General features: G+C 32.8%; 1 protein-coding gene across 1 annotated transcript; it reads left to right on the top strand.

Moving 5' to 3' along the window:
* Positions 1-287: 287 nt before the first annotated feature.
* LOC134689928 (uncharacterized) lies at positions 288-15,794 on the top strand. The gene is made up of 13 exons (XM_063549894.1): positions 288-353; positions 795-872; positions 1,615-1,775; positions 2,264-2,301; positions 3,327-3,462; positions 5,839-6,006; positions 6,585-6,729; positions 7,488-7,604; positions 8,682-8,733; positions 10,951-11,100; positions 11,575-11,808; positions 13,689-14,103; positions 15,386-15,794. Exons 1-13 carry the CDS (start codon positions 288-290, stop codon positions 15,792-15,794), a joined length of 2,169 nt encoding a protein of 722 aa, XP_063405964.1.
* Positions 15,795-21,193: the final 5,399 nt, after the last annotated feature.

The raw sequence follows: 21,193 nt of genomic DNA, 5'->3' as shown, positions 1-21,193 counted from the left end.
AGACGTGGCGTTGCTAACGAAATTGACATGACATTGACAACGTCGTCATAGGTAAAATAACGATTAACAGATTATCATTGGACATCTCAACTCGATTGCTTTTCTCCCTTTCGCTGTCCCAGCTCAAGCGAGAAAATCAATCTCGTTGAGATGATCAACGATAATCTATAATTATACAAGAACTATTTGCCACAGGACGTTAAGCAGACAACATATGAAAAAGTATATATAAACCGATTTGTCTCTATTCATTTGATATTCTATTTTAAGGTTTTTAGACTTCTCTAATGGCAGTGCGACAGATGCAGAAAACAACATTGAAATCTACTATGCCAGGATTTTTGACGGAGTTAGTATTTTACTACTTTACTTTTGAGAGAATTTTTCTTAAACTGAGTAACACATTTGTTCTTATACCAAGATTACGTTACATTGTCCAATTTGATTGAGAAAAAAACAACTAGAACATCAAAGTCCAAATAGAAAATAGCAAATCACACACACCTCTAGTAAATAAAGTTTGCTCCTATATTATTCATCACCATTACAAAAGTATCAAATTGACGACAATACATTTGTATAAACCACGAACTTCCAAGAAATGCTCTAAATCATTTAACGTATTTTAATTCCGTCGGCCAAATAGTAGCTTGCAAGAATATGAAACTTCCCCAGACACAAAACCCTCAATTGCAATGAATAAAACCTTCATATAAAAACTACACTACAAGTACGATTTATTCTTTTGTTGAAGCTTTGGAACACATCATTAGTCTATTATTATTTTTTAACAGATGAACAGACGCTATAAAGGAATAGAAAGCTCAGAATTAAAGTTTTCTCTGAAGTACAGTGATCTCAATGTTTCAAAGGTATTATAATTCTAATATTACGTGCTTCTTTTGCTTTGTGAATAAATCCATGCTCTAAATCCAATAAAATTTGTTTGCACATGTGTTTATTGACAACTGCAGAATACTTATCAAATCGGCATGCATTTGATATATTTCATATAGGGCATTATATTCGTGTTGTATTAGCCCTCACTATCGCTCGGGCTAAAAAAATCACGAATATAATGCCTACCCATGTTCAAGCTACAATGAAGAATTTTTTTTTAATCCTCTTCATATTCTTGAACACATAAGGCATCAAAAATGAAGTATAGCTTGCATCAATTATTTCTTAATCATATAGGAAATGTATGAACTTTTATCATAAAGTATGATTAAACTCAGACTGAACTGTCAGATTTAAAGTTCAACAATTCGTCTCAAAGATATCAAAACATTATATTGATAATTTTATGAGGTCGGAAATCTGTATTTAAAGAAAAAATAAATAAGTAACAGTGCAATAGCTGATAAAGCACTGACAATTCATTGTGGAGAAGATACATGTTTCTTTTTCATATTTCTAATTATTTTTCGTAGTTTTTAAGGCGACAAAAAACTGCTAGTTAAAAAACAAATGAAATCAACAAGTTTTCAAGGCGATAAAAAACAGCTAGTTAAAAAGAAAAATTATGAAAACAACATGGATAAAAACCACAAAAAATACTACGAAAGTCGGTTAAACACATGGTTAACAGAGGTATTGATTTAAATGTTGTAGAAACCCGAAACCTCTGTATGGACCACACAAATAAAACAGGCGCCAGAAGTTGGATCCCCAAGAGAAATGGTCGACACAGCATCAGCTCTGGATCTATTCCTGAACTGGATAGTGTCCACACCAGATTTACCAAACTTTGACTACGCAATTTTGTTTTCTGGGTTTGTAAACAAATGTCAACATTATCACTTGTACATGTATACACCAACAGAGACCGCAGTATAGGTTACATTATAAAGTAATTGTAATTGTTTGGTGTATGTACCATAATTAAAACCAACAAATTATATATCTACATGTATAGGCTAGTATGAGGTCTAAAAATAACCTAAGTGTCGACACCAGATATCTTACCATCTTTACGCCTGAACACTAGACATTCATTTACCTTTAGGGTCCCAATCCATAAAGAGCTTCATTAAACTAACCGTATGTCTTTACCTTTACAAAACGCATATTTAAACCGTAAACTTAAACCCAACACCCACTTATAACAAACGCTAACCAAACTATAACCGTAAAATACAGGGACACCTAATACCAAACACTAACCTAACTATAACCGTAAAATACAGGGACACCTAAAAAAATACTATACACACTTCGTCATCAGCTTTCATTTGAATTCCTTTTTCTCTTTTTATTCCAGATACAATCTAACTTATGGAGGTTCAGCTTCAAATACAGGTAAATGAACAGTGTGTCGAAATAATTTAATTTTTAGATGCTCATTTTGCAGCTGCGTTTACCCGTTTCAATTTGAAGAAAAACAACACAATTGTTTCAGAAAAAAAGTCCAGAAAACATAACATACTAGTAGAACATTAAAGAATTAGCAACACGAACACTGCATCGTGTGTGTTCATAAAACTTTAAAAACAATTAATTTCTAGCATACATTAACTTGCTTACACAAAAAAAAACGTAACCCTTTTTTAGAAAAGCTATTACTTGTTACTTTAAACTTTTACAAACTCTCGCAGCTTGACTCTGTATCCTTTGCTTCCAAATAGTTTTTATGGTGTAAGGTTCAGGAAATCTATGACAGTGGTTATATACCATAATTACTTGAAGCACTATTTCAATAGATCGTTATGCATGATTGTACATTATAAAAATTTAAAATGTGCGATGCACGTTGCATTGCGTTCTTGTACTATAAATTGTATAAATAATGCTAATTTCGCGATGCAGATAAAATCGCAAAAATGTCGTTTTGATGTATGATCAAAATAAAAGTCCAGAAAAATGCTTCAATTATAAGCTTGAACTAAGTACTACGCGAAATATAAACTCCTAGAAAATAAACCGATACACTCTACAGTTTGTTGTTCATATAAGGACCAACAAATCAAAAGCAGCTGCATTTCTTTGCTCCATCCTACGTCATAAATCAGGAATCTAATGTTCAGTAGTTGTCATTGTTGGTGTGGTTTATTAGTGTTTCTCGGTTTTACCGTTCGAATGGTTTTACACTAGTCATTTTTGGGGACCTTTATATCTTTCTGTTCGATGTGAGCCACAGCTCCGTGATGAAGACCGTACTTTAACCTATAACGGTAGACTTTTGTAAGTAAATTGTTACTTGAATGAGGAGTTGTCTCTTTGACACTCATACAACATCAACATCTTTTTACATCTATAGACTAATATAAAAATGCAAAAACGTATTTTTTTTGGAAATATCAATAAGATATATTGGTTTATTATAGGCCTGTCTTATCCTTCATCAGTTTGTCAAAATATATCGCTGATGGCCACAACTATGGGAGGACCTGTAGCTGTAGTGGAGGAATCATTTTCTGATATAAGATCAATTGGCATTGCAGCACAAGAACTTGGAAGAAGGTACTAATTATAAAAAAGAAGATGTGGTATGATTGCCAATGAGACAATCTCCACAAGAGACAATACTAACACAGAAATTAACAATTATAGGTCACCGTACGGCCTTTAACAATGAGCAAAGCCCATATAAAAAACTATAAAAGGCCCCGAAATGACAATGTAAAAAAATTCAAACGAAAACACTAATGGCCTAATGTATGTAAAATATGAACAAAAAACAAGTATGCAACACTTAAACAAACGACAACCACTGAATTACAGGCTCCTGACTATGTCATTTCACATAAATTGAATGTCTTTTGTACAAATTCTGATATTTTTGGCATGTTTGGGCATTGCCATTGTCAACGTATGCAGTATTTCTTTCTTTATTCAATAAAAAAAATACTTAAATTATACAAATACAAATGCGATTTAAAATGTATCAATGCATACATTTAAAAAAAAATGTCCTTTCATTTCGAAATGGCTGCACTGAAAAAAGTGTAATCAAAGAGCAGCGAAAGATACCAAAAAGATATTTAAACTCATCAGTCAAAAATAAACTGACGACACCATTTCAAAAATGAGAAAATACAAAAAAAAACCTAACATAACACAAAAAAAATGTAGAAACTAAAGATAGAGCAACACAAACCCTATCACCACCTGGGTGATTTCAGGTGCTCCAGAAGCGTAGGTATATCCTGCTCCACGTGTGACATCCGTCGTATTGCTCTTAGGATTAGTCTGCGACAAAGAGAAACAAATCGTGCAAAGGAAATCATATTTTAGAAATGACGGAAGGATATCATTGATTGATTGAGTGATTGAGTGATTGATTGATTGATTGATTGATTGATTGATTGATTGATTGATTGATTGATTGATTGATTGATTGATTGATTGATTCATTGATTCATTCATTTGTTGCTGTTCAAAAGTCACTAATCGATTGAGGGAAAACAAATCCTGGTTCCAAACTAAAGCAGAAGGAACCACATTAACTGAAAGAGGAAAACAACGGAACAACAGAATCACTGAATTGAAACAAAAACAAACGTCATACATAGAAACAAGCTATTTCATAACATCTGCCATATTTCGGACTTAGTCCAGGACATTGAAAATAAAACTGGAAGGTTATGTACGTTTCTCCGTTTCAAGACTATTTAGGAAACAAGACGAACAGCTAAATTGAAACAGCAATAAACAAAACACCTCAATAACAACTAAAGATCGAGTTACACAAATTAGAAGCCAAATATTGAGATAAAATAGGTGTGCTTGAAGGGTCAACAGTTCCTCCCAAGTGAGTGACAGCTATTGTCATTTCTTATTCCAACCCAAATAAATAATTCTCAGATATTGACATCATCAATGTGGTTGATTTTTTGATTTTCTACATATTTGTCAATTGGAGGATGTGTCTTTCAATGAAATAACGGCATTTTCATTTAAACCAACTGTGTTCCTTTTCTTAGCGACTTGATAGTAATTCATATGAGGCAGACTTCGTGGGGACAGTTGGCTCATTGGCAATCATACCACATCTTCTTTTATATATAGCAGTTTAACTTCATAATCATGTCCTCTCACTAATAATGTATACTGTCTATATCAAATATAATTATCCTATCGAACTTGGAATAAGAGATAAACCATATACAGTTGTGTTTACCTATATCTAGTTTTTGACAACGAGGTTCGATTGCAAACAAAAGTTTACGAGAAAAGAGTAGATTTTAGCCCCCTAATTGTTACCCTTCCATTTATATGTAGCAACATGCAAACAACACATCAAAATGGAGGATACACCTATCATATTTTTTATGAAAAAGGTTGTTATTCTCAAGGATGCTATTTATCCAAGTGAACCTTTAATTAAGTTGAAGTTATCTGTTGTACACTGTAACAAAAGCCAGTACCATCACGAGTTACTTAACCAATATGGACTATCTTTTTCAATGCTGACGACGGATACTATCTACTTCAACTTCGTACTTTATTTGGTCTTTAACATGTTTTTATTCGAGGGTCTGAGCCGATGAGTCTTTTGTAGATGAAACGCCCGTCTGGCGTAAATACAAAATATCCATCCTTGTATGTCTATGATGAGTTTATTTGTTGTAACCACAAACTTCTTCAATGTTCCCTGATTGTGACATCATTGGTTATGATTGATCACCGCATCTATACTTAGATAAGCAACATGACGGGTGAAAACATTATGAGCAGGATCTTCCTACCCTTTCAGAACCTGTGAACCAGAGCCAGGTTGTATGTAGGGTTCGTGTTCTCATTCTTTCGTTTTTCTATGTTGAGTTTTATATACTGCTGTTGCCTCAATCATGTCAATCTATATTATTTTATTCATATTGCTTATTATTCCTTCAGTCTTGGTGCCAGAAAAGATTTCGATGGTAACAACTGTTTTCCATTCAACCTGAACATTATGACTTCAAAATTTACTTTTCCGAGTAAAAATAAAGCTCCAAATTTATGGAAATTTTCATCATGTTCCATTGAATACTTTGAGAAGTACATCACAGATCTTATAAATATGTATGTATTATCTACTAGTACGAAAAAGTGCACAAAAAGTCATGTACTTATACTATACATAATACTTAAATGTGTACTTGTACTTTGTACTATAATGTTATCTTTAATACTAAAAATCAAATTTCAGAAAGAAAAAAATACAATAATTCAGAAAAACATTGATACACATAAGTGTGAGGCGTATAATATTACAAAAGTAAGTTTTAAGAATGCTGAACAGGTAAACAATGTATATAATTACGTTAACTATTACACACTATGATTTTATCAAATAATTAGTAAACCTATAGATAAGTAAAGGTAGGAGGGGTGACGTTATTTATATCAAATGTTTCAAAGTTTTGATTATAAAAGCTTTGTTACTTTTGTCAAATGAATAAAGTGAGACGTTCAGCACTATACAACCAGATTCAATCCACCCGTTTCTACATTTAAAAGTGCCTGTACCAAGTCAGGAATATGACAGTTGTTGTCCATTCGTTTGATTTGTTTGAGCTTTTGATTTTGTAATTTGATAAGGGACTTTCCTTTTTTAATGTTCCTCGGAGTTTAGTATTTTTTGTGATTTTTTCTTCAAGAACGACAGAAAATTGTTTGTGGACAGCAGAGCCATCAGAGTACATTGGTAATGTACCAGAATTCTTACGTCAGAGGTCAGCTGACATGGTAAACATAGATGACCAATGTAGAACTGTTTATGGTCCAGAATCATTCCTGTGTAGGGTACGTTTAACAACTAATGAAAGATAGAGGCAAAATTTACCAAATGGACGTTCACAAGTCTAAATAAAATGGCAATGCCATGGCTAACAATGAAATAGTCAAACAACAGTACATATACATATCATAGAAAAGACTGATCAAAGCTTGATACGAACAAAATAAGTGAAATAGATAATGTAACCAATTTTCTGTTTCAGATTCTAAAGGACAATAGATAATTTTATTGTTGTTATACTAAAATGTGTACAACGTTACAATGAAAGCAAAAATTGTTCAAGATATTAACGGCAATCACATTAGAATATTTAAAAAAAAAATCAGACTAGACTTGATCTTGATTTATATTTTAAGACAATTATGAGGGTTCAGTTTTAGGTTTACATATTAAAAAGAATAATGGACAACAAATGTAAAGAATGGAGAATAATGGGGTGCTGGATAATAAAGAATAGGGAAAATGCTTTGAAAATAAGAGAAAACATAAATGAAGGATCGTATCCGCACCATCAATTTAAATAATTCTCTGTTATTGCATATGTATACCTAATTTATACTCTTAACATGCTTTACAAGGGTTTGATCTTGATTCGATATGTAAAGTTTCAGACTAGACCGGATCGTGATTTATAATGTAAGACAGTTATAAGGGCACAGCTTCATAAAACAGAAATGAAGGGTCCTATTGGCACCATCAGTTATAATTATAATAATTCTCTGTTATTGCATAATTATGTATACCTAATTTATACTCTGAACAGGCTTTGCAAGGGTCTGATCTTGGTTCAATATGTTATGGGGCATACTGTTATGTACCACAGTCCCAGATATGTAGCTTGATACTTCCTGGAGATGGAACTCTGTGTAGTAACAAATCTGTAAGTTTTATTGAGATAAGAAGGAGAAATGGGAATATTACTTAGAGATGATAATCTGTCTAGTAAAAAATCTGTTAATTTCACTTAGTTGCAGAAAAGGAAATACTACCTGGACACAGCACTCTATGTAGTTACAAATTTGAAAGTTTTTTGTTTTTCATTAAATGCACTGTACCAAGTCAGGAAAATGACCATTATTACATCATAGTTCGTTTCTGTGTGTGTTACATTTTGGTGTTGTGTAAGTTTCTGTTGTGTCGTAGTTCTCTTATATTTGATACGTTTCCATCAGTTTTAGTTTTTAACCAGGATTTGTTTTTTCTCTATCGATTTATGAATTTCGAACATCGGTATACTACTGTTGCCTTTATTTGGACAATAAGAAGAAAGAAAAATACTAGCTTTAAATGAAACTTTCTGTAGGAACAAATATGTAAGTTGATGATTTTTTTTTTTAGAAAGTACCTCTTTCAGATGCAAATCTTTGCAGTAACACATATTATAGTTATAGTAATTATGTAATAACATAAACGGTACCAAATTGTCTGCATCGTATGCGTATTTCGACAATGAACGTCTCATCAGTGATGCTTGAGACCAAAATATTTGAAAATCAAAAGCTTAGTACGAGGAAGAAGAGATATAAATTAAAAAGGACAAAAAACTATAGCCAAAGTCGGGCGAGGAACCAGAGCTCGGCATGAAGAAGATATATACCTTAATTTAAGAATTTTTTTAACAGAAAATTTTAATAACACTTAATCCATATTTAATGCCAGAAACGAAGTACTGGCTACTGGATAGTACTACTGTAAGTTTCATTGACACAGAGATAAGCGTTCAACATAAAGAGGAAAAAAGAAAAGAAATATGTCAAAATAAAACTTATTCAATCACAGAATTATTAGATTCATATTTATATGTAATACGTGTAACTTGGAAAAGAACAGAAACCAGTTTTTTTTTCATACTGAAATTATGAAATATTTCTATATTAAATCTAAAAGTAATCATATTGACTATTTATAGAATATGAGCAACTTTTACAAATGCCGATTTTTTTAAATTATTCTTCAGCTATGCTTTGAAGCGAGATGCATTTTTGCTGAAAGAGCCAATGAAACGCTTGGTAGGTAATCTCTGTTGTCGTCCTTATATCTTTTTTATATTGTTTGTATAATGATTGTGTAAAATTTGGTTTTATAAATATTGATGGAGCCTAATTTTAGTCATCTGTATTTGTCGATAGCTTTTTTTATTTAATTTATTAAATAGTTGTCATACTTATAATTTAATATGTCAGACGCGCGTTTCGTCTACATACGACTCATCAGTGACGCTCAGATCATAATAGGTAGAAAGCCAAATCAGTACAAAGTTGAAGAGCATTGATGACCCAAAAATCCAAAAAGTTGTGCCAAATACGGCTTAATTTGTCCCTTAACCCCTTCCCATTCACACCGGTACAGCTTACCGGTGAAGCCAATTTCAATATTGTTTGGGGGCATTTAGACTTGTTTCATAGCCATTTGCTGACGTACAGATGTGGTTAAGGGCTCAAATTAATCCTCAGATAACCAGCAATGCGATTTAATGTGCAGCAAACCTCAATCATTGTTGGTTAACAAATAAGTCGCCTCTTACTGATGTGTGATTCTTCTGTAAAAACCATTTATTTTTCTTCGAATTTTGAGGAAAATTCTCAAAAAGAAGGGCAAAGAAAACTGCTCTTTTAAGAGGATTTATGACTTTTCTCAATAACTGTGCAGTGAGTTTTTGAAGAATAGTATTAAACTGATAGTTCTAACTTGTACACTAGTTGCAAATGTAATTTTTAGAGTAGAAGCGCACTCACAAACTTGAAATATACTAAAAATCCGAAGTCATTTCTTAGAGATATTAAGAGAAAATAGACAAAACCACTCAAATATTCTAAAAAAAAATTTGCAAAGTTGAAATAGATGTAACAAAACATGGTTTCGTAAGTGTTGCGGTATGATAAAGTTGAAAACACTTTTGTTTGAATAAAGGAACATGCATAATTCAATGAAAAAATGGCATTGTAAAGAGTGAATTCCTCCTAGATTTGCGTAAAAATCATGCATTTGGCACCAAAAAAATATCATCTGAACACATAATTCCAAAAGGAAAACAAACTGGGTGAGAATCTTTATATTATTATTATTTTTTTTAATTTCTTCTGTAGTAGTAGACTTAAGTACTTAAATTTCAATAAATTCAATACAATGCCAGTGGCGCAGGGGTACGATGATCTATCCCAAGGCGCTAAGATTGAGGGTTCGAATCTCACTGCCGGAGTTGGAAAAATAGTTTCCTATATTAAATGTAACTTAACTTAACTTTACTTTCAATTTCAAAAAGAAAACTTACGATTTTTTTTTCAAAGAATGTGTGTGCCAAATTGCCCCCCCCCCTTTTTTTACCCCCTTGGCTCCATCGGGCTCGGCCAAGGGTGTCCCAGATCAAGCTAGCATTGGTAATTCAATGAATTTTCACTGCTAAAAACAAAGTTAAAGTTGCTAATTGATTGAAAACGAATTAGACCAATAACGAGGGTCCAAGTTTGAAATCGGACAAAAATGGTGTCTAAAATCAGTTATTTTGAATGTTACGGACATCTATATTTCAAGGCCTATAGCACATTATGCGTCTATTTATTCCACTATGATAACTGTTATGGCTTCAACAGACTCGAGGCATTGTGTTTCCACCAAAACCTGACCCTTTTAGCCCACCAATATGTCTCTGCATGACTTTTTGTCCAAGGATTTCGTATTTTTTCACTTTTTCGCCAACAGTCACGTGACTTTTGGAAATCAACCACGTGACCAAAAAATGACGAATTATCTCCAAATTTAATTTTCTGAAATATTTTTCTAATTATCTTTCATTTGAGCCCAACATGACATGTGTATGACCATTGATGCGAATGCAGTATCCATTTAAACTTCGATAGTGTCTTTTCGATAAGCAAAGGCCTAAAATGTCTGAATGGGAAGGAGTTAACATTTAATTGCAAACCACATGTTTGACACGTTGGAAATGATTCAATTTGAAAAGAAGAAAAAAAGAAACGTCCGAACACGAAATCTCAAAACATACCTTGTTGTTTCCATAGAAACCTGACATTATATAAAACCAGGTTTAATCCACCATTTCTACATGAGAAAATGTATGTACCAAGTCAGGTATATGACAGGTGTCATTCATTTGTTTGAGGTGTTTGAGCTTTTGATTTTGCCTTTTGATTAGGGACTTTCCTTTTTAAATTTTCTTCGGAGTTCAGTATTTTTGTGATTTTACATTTTATTGTTTGTATTCACAGAGGATTGTCCTTTTGGAGATCAGCCGTTTATACCACCCAATAATGATATATGTAAGGAAAGGATATCCGTTCGCGGGTTTGACTGTTATCAGCCACAGATCAGAACCACTTGCTGTCAATCCTGTGCTGAACAGTACACTGGTATTGGAGGTAAAGTTGCACTATTTTGTTGTCTATTCCCCTTGTACTGAAAATAAATGAAATATTTGCTACTGGACGTCAAACATCATGTCCTATGATCTTGTATGTTAATTTGAAGTATTAATTAGTTTATTTATAAGAATATGTAGGGAAAAAGCTATCTGTGCCATCAGTTATTGATTTTGGCAAGTAGTTATTCATTTCATATATCTTGATTTTATCAAATTTTAAATTTCAATCCTGAAATGTTAGTTCGGCCATATTGAATAGGGGGCAGATTTTCATAATGGAGGTAAAAAAAGTATAAAATACGGGAAAACATCATTAACAAAAAGCAGTTTTTGGAACATGCATAGGATTTCCCATACTTTCATACCACTCCTTTTAAAAAAAAATCTGACCCTATTCAATATGGCCGAACTAACAGTGAAGTGGCTTAAATTATTACAAATGAATGACTTAAAATTTAGATAATTTCAACAGGATGCGAATATGGTGATAGATGGTCATTGTGTAATGCCAGCCTGTGTGCTACCTACGATAATTATACACGAGATGTACGCTGTTGTCGTAAATGTAGTATAAAACCATACTCGAAATCTTCTATTATAACATCGACTGCAACTGAACCTACAACAGAAATGGAAATGACTTCAGTAACTGAAGTTACTTTCGGAACACCAGAATCCGAAATGTTAACAGAACGAACCACAACAGGTATGATCTTAAAAAAATCGTATAATTCAATTATTGGATTGAACCTTGTCGTATAAAACCAGGTTCAATCCATCATTTTTTACATAAAAAAATCCCTATACCAAGTCAGAAATATGACAGTTCTTATCCATTCGTTTGATGTGTTTGATCGTTTGATTTTGCCATTTGATTAGGAATTTTCCTCGGAGTTCAGTAATTTTTGCTTACTATTAATGATTTGAATTACTCTGATAACTTTGAAACGTGGAGGTGAAATTGAAAGTTAGACTTTAACAGCATGTTAAACTAGTTCAGTTACAATGACAACACATTTTTTTTGTCACTTTCTGAGCACTTGAGTCCACTCTGAGCTTTGATGCAGTTCTTGTTACTTTGCAATATTTTTTTATCTATGAAGTAATATGTAGACCGCTGTCTTTGTGCTGTCTGTTTTTCTAAGACCAAGGTATTTTGCTATCCGTAATGTAATCTTCTTTTTTTGCAAAACACTAAACTTTGTTTGTGCTGTTCGCGTGAAAATACAATTTTTGATAATATTCAATGATAGACTTTTATTTGTGAGCGCATAATTAAACAAAATGAATAAAATTGATTTATTTCAAAAGAGGGACGAAAGATACCAGAGGGACAGTCAAACTCATAAATCGAAAATAAACCAACAACGCCATGGCTAAAAATGAAAACACAGAAACCCTTTAGATATATTCAGTAGAGTTATCGGGGTTTTCAAACTCGTTATACTATGTCTTTCTTTCACTATTATGTTTCTGAAAACTTATATTCAAAAGCTCCCAATTACATTGACCAAATATCACAACACATCTTTTGAGAGTTTTACAACAGGTCTTCTCGTTTTGTGGGCAGGCATACCATCATATGATTCATAATTAGTAACCATGAATGATTATGTATGAATTTCAAAGAAACAAAAAACGAAACTCGTTTAATTAGTTTGAACTACTCGAATTACAAATACTTAATGCGACAATGCCTCGACGACTACAACAATTTGGAAACCTCGTGTCACAGTCAAAGTGGATTGTCATTAGTTCGAGACTTCATGTACTTTAATTTCTCTATGGATAAGATACTATTTTTGGTGATGTCAATTGCGTTGTTTAAAAAGCAATAGCAAAATTACCAATTTCCAAGGTAAATTCAAAAAGATTGAAATCCATAAAACTGACAAAATTTAACGTGAAACTTAACCAACAAATGGAAAACTACTGGCATGTTCCTGAGTACAGGTAGAATTAATGTGTTTTGTTTTGGTTAACATGTATTTAGTTCTCACGAATATATATTCAATTTCACGACATAATTGACCACTTAATGATTTTAAAAGACCCGGATATTGTATGGGAAAGCAAACTATTTACTCTCTCAAGCGTTGGAATCCTCACAAAACACAATTTATTTGCTTTCGATAATTTAAAAAAGATTTCCTTGTCGTTGTCATCATATTTGTTTTATGATTCTTGACAGACACTGTATCAGTACATTGTGTTTTAAATGCATGATCCTTTTTCTTGGATAAACTTTTGTTACAGTATATTACATGATTTTAAAAGATATATCACCTTTGTATCATGTTAAACTCTATCAGATGTATCTTTCCTAAAAAGTTTGAGATTTTAATTACTAAATCCGACAGTATCAAACACATGTTGTAAAGAAGTTTATATCCGAAATATGAATATCAGGATACCTACAAAACGAAACCTGTTTTTGATGTTTTTCTATTATGATATCTTTTTTTGCTAATTCTGATGTATAGTAAGGATCAAACTTCTGCCAGGGAATATTTTCTGAATTTGGGTTTACCGCGAAATTAGCTAATACTAAACCTTCGCGAATATTTCTGAATCTTTGTATTGTAGAAATTATAAGGATCTCCGATAGTACTAAAGACAATAAAAGGACAACATTTAATTTCGCAACTTCCGGTCAAACATCAAGATCAGTCATACCACCATTTGTATCCACAGATATCCAATCATTTTCGGATACACCAATGTCTAGCATACAGGAGTATTCGACTGGTACTGAACTGGTTTCACAAAGATCGAGCTCACAGAGGTATACAACTGGTACTGAGTTTGATTCAACAATTTCAAGTACCAGAATACAAAAGTATTCAACTGGTACTGAATATCCTCTAACAAAGGCGAGCACAAAGAAATATTCAACTGGTACTATGGATTTGTCAGCAAGTGATGTGGCGTCGTCTCCCACGAACGCCTTCACAGAAATCATAGTCACATCGAGTACTGACATCAGAAAAGACACATCCAGGTTTTTATAAGCTATGATAAAAAGAAGAACACAAAAGAGTTCATTACATCTGTGAATTTCGGCCTGTTAATCATTGATCATTTCAGAGATTGGTAAAACAATATTTGACGTTTTTCTTCTTATTCTGAAAATCTTATGGATTCGACGATCGATACCTTGGTGGCAACCAATAATCTGATTTTACGGGGGAGGGGGAAGCACAACGCCATGCCCCTAAAAATTACGGAAAGACCCAGACATATCACAATATACCGATGCATCGACGTATATAAATCCCCAAACACTATTACTTTATCGAATGATAAAGTTTGAAATAACACAGATAAATAATGACGAACGTAGGAAATACACGACTGTCTGTTGTCATTAGAAACAAACAAACATTAAAACGTCACCAAATGCAACACTGAAAACTATTAAATGCAAAGGAAACACGATCCCCTTTAACACAAAACTCATGATGAACACATATTTTACTTAAAGATACACAGTTTCAACTTCCATTGTGGCACCAGTTATGTTTGCTTGCGGCAAAAAACAGTTCGTTTTATGTCACATTAAGTGATGTTGAATCGCGGGAAACAAGATATGATTGTGTCTATGATAAGTTTTAACATATCTGAGGTCATTTGTGACGCATTTTTCTATGAAGGTCAACCAAATCATGTTAGATTCAAAGAAGAGATTCCAGTTTACCATTTAGGACCTTTGCTCCAATGGGTTTCTTGATAGCAGTATCACTTTTATTTTCTTTCTAAAAAATAATTAAATAATGAAAGCACTGGAATATCGTATCAATAAAGAAAGGTATACTACGTATATATGTGCTGCTAAACTGCATAGATATTATACAACGTTGCCAATGGTTTAATTAAGCATATCTTCGGTCTTGAATTTATAGTTCATAATATATGATTACATGAACATACTTAACTTTGTCTGTGAAGTTCCCCATTTCAAAATCTTAGTATTTAGTCTGTTGAACAGGCCACAACACACTTTGTAAGTAAATCGTGCCACAAGTGAATGTCATATCAATGATTTGCAAGATTGTACAAAAATTATACATATTTTGACTTCAAAAGGATATTTCTGTACTGAACGTTTTCAAAATTTGATTTTAAAATATCATATCTAAGGTTTATTTGTTCTACTTGTGTAAAGCTATAGCCTATGTATGGATGAATGTCTCAGTATAGGGCACATTAGAAGTTAAATTGCACCTTTGTTGGTCCAAATTTAGTGTTATGTATATGCATTTGGAGAAATTTATTAATTTCAGAGTTACTTCAATGAGCTCAACTCCCATTTTTCCAAAAACGACGACCAAAATCCAAGACACTACCATAGTAACAACTATTGTTTCTACTCCAACCATCTTGACCTCAATGGTATACAGTACAACACCAATGACTTCAACAACCAATGCTGTGACATCACCACCAACCTTCAGCACCTCGACACAGACTACTACTAGTAACACTCATTGTTGGATGTTATGTACAGGATTAAGTTGGCACTCAGGATGGTGGAGACGTCCATGGAGAACAGTTAAACGTAAGAAACCGTTTCGATCTAGATATTGGATGCATTCATCTTCTAAATGGAGAAGACATTCAGTAAAAAGATTTAAGAAATACATGCGACGTTTTTCCAAGAGGAAATATAGATATGGTATGAAGTTTTCTTAAAATTAATTCCAGTGGTTCCAAGACACGTCTCTTATTTGCATTTCTAAGGCCTATCGTTTTATCATAACATTCTTAGTTCTGAATGTCGGCAAATTAAATTCTAAAACATGTAGAGTAAGATCCTTTTTTTCTACAGGTTATAATACGGTGAAGAACATATTCAATTTAAAGGCAAATAAATAATAAAATTAATATTTTTTTGTTGTTATTATTATTACTAGGCAAATATGACGTGTATGCATACTCTTTGAGGAGTAACACTGTTATAAAGAGGAATATTTATGCTTTAAAAAAGACATTATGCTTTTAAAAAGACATGTGCAGCTCAAACATTAACAAAGAGCATACTTAACCTTCTTGTGCAGCTCAAACATTCAACAAGAGCATAGCTAATTAACTTGTGCGGCTCAAACATTCAACAAGAGCATAGCTAATTTTATTGCGCAGCTCAAACGCTCAACAATAGCATAGTTATTTTATTGTGCGACTCAAACATTCAACAAGAGCATAGCTAATTTTATTGTGCAGCTCAAACAATCAACAAGAGCATAGTTACTTTATTGTGCGCCTCAAACATTCAACAAGGGCATAGTTATTTTATTGTCCAGCTCAAACATTCAACAAGAGCAAAGTTATTTTATTGTGCGGCTCAGACATTTAACAAGAGCATAGTTATTTTATTGTGCAGCTCAGACATTCAACAAGAGCATAGTTATGTTATTGTGCGGCTCAGACATTCAACAAGAGCATAGTTATTTTATTGTGCAGCTCAAACATTCAACATGAACATAGTTATTTTATTGTGTAGCTCAAACATTCAAAAAGAGCATAGTTTATATTCTTGTGCAGCTCACATTCAAACATAGAACCAGGTTTAATCCACCATTTTCTACATTTGAAAATGCCTGTACCAAGTCAGGAATATGACAGTTCTTGTCAATTCGTTTTTGATGCGTTTTGTTTTTTTATTTTGTCATGTGATTATGGACTTTCCAAATTGATTTTCCTCTGAGTTCAGTATTTTTGTGATTTTACTTTTTTTTTAAAAGAGCATAGTTTATCGTCTTTTGCATCTCAAACATTTAACAAGAGAATAGCTGATTATCTTACAGCTCAATTATTCAATCTTGTGCTGCTTATACATTCAAAAATATCATACCAGTAGTTTATCTGCTTTTGCAGCTCAAACATTCATCAAGAGCATAGTTAATCTTCTTGTACAGCTCAAACATTGAACGACAGCCTAAGAAACGAAAACTATTACAACAGGACAATCAGATACATGCAGGAGACAACGGTAAATGATTGTTGGTGACACATGTTGAGCAGGATCTGCTTACTCTTCCGGAGCACATGAGATCACCCCAAGTTTTTGGTGGGGTTCGTGTTGCTTAGTCTTTAGTTTGATATGTTGTGTCTTCTATACTCTTCTACTTTTCTGTTTGTCTATCTATTTTTAGCCATGGAGTGGTCAGTTTACTTTCTATCTATGAGTTTGACGCTCCCTCTGGTATCTTTCTTCTCTCTTTTGTATAAGCAAGTAAGAAGATACCAAAGAGACTGTCGGAATCATAAGTGATCATGTTTGTTTTTATTGCTTTCAACCACATTTATATACTTGTAGTCAACAGACATGACAGAGGTTACTTGTTTTGCAACAATTAGTAGTGTATTATAGTAACTGTTTGTCTTGTTTATTGTTAAATGACAAAAACGTATATTAAGCTTATAATTTGAAGTTATCAATATGCACAAAAGCTAAGCAAATTTGGTAATTGGCTGTAAAATTTACAGTTATTAAATATGTTCGTCGCCTTTTGTTTAAATATCCCATTTACCTGTGTCTACATATTTAAACATTCATTGTAAACATTACAAGTTAGCAATTAATTATCAAACGTTTTGTGTTTTTACATCACTGGGTGATACCTCTGCTGGTGGACTATCAGTCCCCGATGGTATCATCAGCTCAGTAGTCAGTACTTTGGTACTGACATGATTAAGCAAACTTTTCTAAAATTGTCCGTTTATGAATTTTGAAATTATCAACTTGAAGAAACTAAGGTTTCAACTCCCTCATGCAAAGTTGACTTAAGATGAATTTGGCTATACATGTTGGGTATTTTTGTCATATAGCTCTTCAACGGTTCCGGTACTTATACATCCTCGATTGAAAATTTTTGGTTTTTAGCGTTCCTGATGAAGATAAATCCAGAATAGCGCTTCGAACGCATGCACTTATTAAACGTGTTGTTTTTAATTTTTTATATATAATATGATTTCAGATTACAACCCATCGCTTGAAGCACCATCCAAGTTTCAATATATAAAGCAAAACAAGAAATGGATGTCAAAGGAGGAACGAAAAGCATTAAAAAAGATCGAAAAGGAAAACAAGAAAAATAAAAAACGGATAGAAAAAATGAGAAAAAAAATGTTGAAAAGATCGGAGAAACTATGGCGAAGAAACTGGTTTTAAGAATTGTTAAATGATATTTGACATTTGTAACCACAAGGTGATACATGTATATACCTATTGTTATACAACCTTTCTACGTGTATTGTGGATTCATTATTATTCGTTGGATTCCAATTTTCGTGGACTTCGTGGGTAAAGGTGAACCACGAAATTAAATGTTCAACGAATGATTTTTTTTTATAGACATGTATGCCGACTTTTGAAAAACCACGAAATCAAATATCAAAGAACATTTACGTTTTCCTAAATCCACGAAAACAGGTACCCGACGAAATTAAATAATTCACAATATTTTGTATTTTGTTATGTTAACTTTATAGATCATGGTACTTTACATGAATAAAATTGAGAAAGAAAATGGGGAGCACTTCTATATGTGTATGTCAGATTTATGCTAATAATCATATTCAATTTTTACCTTTTATAGGTGTTTGTTTTTAATGATATCGAACCAATAAATATCAACCTATTCCCCAATCAAAGCAAAACCTACAAAGAATGTCAAAAGCATTGCATTTCAAATAAATGTTATTTGTATATATAAGTGTTAGATTTTACTTTAGGTCTTCTGGTTAAAAGGACTGCCTCACACAAATAAGCTTTTGGATCTGAAAACACAGAAAATGTTTTAGCAATAAGTTATTGAGTTAGCTGTCTGTAGCATTACGTTTACTAAATTTAAATGATGTAATGTATGAATTGCAGTGTAATCGTCGTTTCTTGGTTCTTACCATAGAAAACCTACACGATATTAGTTTGGTCTTCAGTGATATCCGAACCCATTATATTTAAACATCAAAGTCCAATACAAACTTTGAAGAGGTGATAAATAAACCGCAACATCTCATTCGATATATACTATCCCATATACATTATATAAAGGACAATAAAAATTTAAATGTTTTAGAAGAAATGCTTGCTAGCATGAAAACCAAAACATATTGATCTGTGCCGGGACTATTATACTGTGTTTTAAAATTTTTGCATTTTACCTTTGGACAAGTTTATACTGCAAGAGATAAAAAGAACAAGTATTTTTCCAATTTTCTATACTAATTCTGTTAACCCCTTGCAGACCCTCCTACAGAATAAGTAACGCTAATAGAGGGCACCTGTCTGACTGTGCTGAATAACAAATGATAAGCGACATCTATTTTAGTCGTATGTCCTGAACGTTCATGGACTTATTTGTACTGTATGTAGTCCTGTCATGTAATGTTGTTCTTTAAGTATTATATTTAACATTGCCATAAAAGCGCGAGGTTTGGCTAGCCATAGAATCAGGTTTAACCCACCATTTGTTCTTAAAAAGGCCTGTACTAACCTAGGAAAATGGCACTTGTTATCTTATACCGTATAGCGGGTTATTTTCGCGGGGTGTAAATTTTCGCCTATTTTCGCGGATAGAACAAAATCGCCAAAATAAATTCCGCCAATTTAAAAGTGTTCATGCAAAGGTATTGATAAACGTTTCGAAACCGCCAAAATAATAACCGCCAAAATATTTCGTATACCTTATTCAATGAAAATCTCGACATTTTACACCCGCGAAAATAACCCGCTATACGGTAGTTCGTTACTGTTTGTGTGACATTATCATTTGGCTTTTTGTTGCACTTTTGTGTTTCTGTTGTTTCATTGTTCCTCTTATAGTTGATGTGTTTCCGTCGGTTTTAGTATGTAACCCGCATTTGATTTCTCACTAATGATTTATGACTTTTAAACAGCGATATACTACTGTTGCCTTGATTTAAACAGAACATTCAAATCGAAGAGCCTGGTTTTTATTTAGAGTATCACGAAACTTGTACATGCCATGCCTCTTTTTACAATCCCTAAATTGTAATCGTGATAATACTTCTATATTACGTTTCTGGATTGATCTATTGTTTAATTTTCGCTCAAAACAAACAAATGTCAATAATTCTTCATTATTTACATATCTACAAATACTTGAATGTGTGATTGGAATTTTTCATTTGGTTTACACTTTGATTGATCATGTTGCCGAATTTTTGTTACAGATGTAATGAATGTTCATTTTGTATTTTTGCCTCACGTCTCACGTTTTTAAACACTATGTAGGTTTCACTGTGATATATAAATGTGCGATGCAATGAAATCATCAGGGTCCAAGAATGGAAACAATAACATATGTTTCGAGTTGAAAACTATGGGGACTGACATACCTTTTATCCAGGTGTAAATGAGTAAAAAGGATCAGTGACTCACCGATGTAACATGTAATCGCTTCAAAGAGATTACCCAAGTTTACACATTAGCATCTAGAAAGATGTTCTTACTCTTATATAACATTTACACGTAAACACAGCTACTTATTTTTCCAAAGTTTACCCTCGCATTTTAATGGTGTTCTTGGTGTTCATTTTTTATATTTCTTTTTGATGTTTCGTTCAATGCTGTTGGTCTTTTACTTCGTTTTTCTTTTTTTGCCATGAAATTGACAGTTCATTTTCGATATATGAGTTTGAATATTCCATTGTAGCGTTCGCCTCACTTAAAAATAATAAAGAAGCATCCCTTTTTGAGTTTTATGAGTATATCCCCGATTATAAAATTGCTAACCGGGTTTGAACTTGCATTATGGCTGCCACATGATGAGAAGTCTTACTGACCCTAGCAGATCAATAGGATCACACCAGTTTTTGACTGAGTTCTTGTTTGAGTGTTTAAGTTGTTTTGTTTACTGTTTTTTTTCTGGTTTTTTTTTGGGGGGGTGGGCTGGGGTCTATTTATAGCCATGGCATTGTGAGGTTTTTTTCGACTTTGAATATCCCTATGGTATTTTTCTTCTTTCTTTTATTTAGACTGATAATGCAACATCCTTTTTTTTTTTAATTTTACTTAGCTATCCCTGAATAAAAAAAATGCTGGAGTGGTAGAAAAAAGTGCAAAGTAA

This window comes from Mytilus trossulus, chromosome 11, assembly GCF_036588685.1.
Source record: "Mytilus trossulus isolate FHL-02 chromosome 11, PNRI_Mtr1.1.1.hap1, whole genome shotgun sequence".
Classification (NCBI taxonomy): domain Eukaryota; kingdom Metazoa; phylum Mollusca; class Bivalvia; order Mytilida; family Mytilidae; genus Mytilus; species Mytilus trossulus.
The sequence above is the reverse complement of the archived record's forward strand: the minus strand, read 5'-3'. Positions and strand labels throughout refer to the sequence as shown.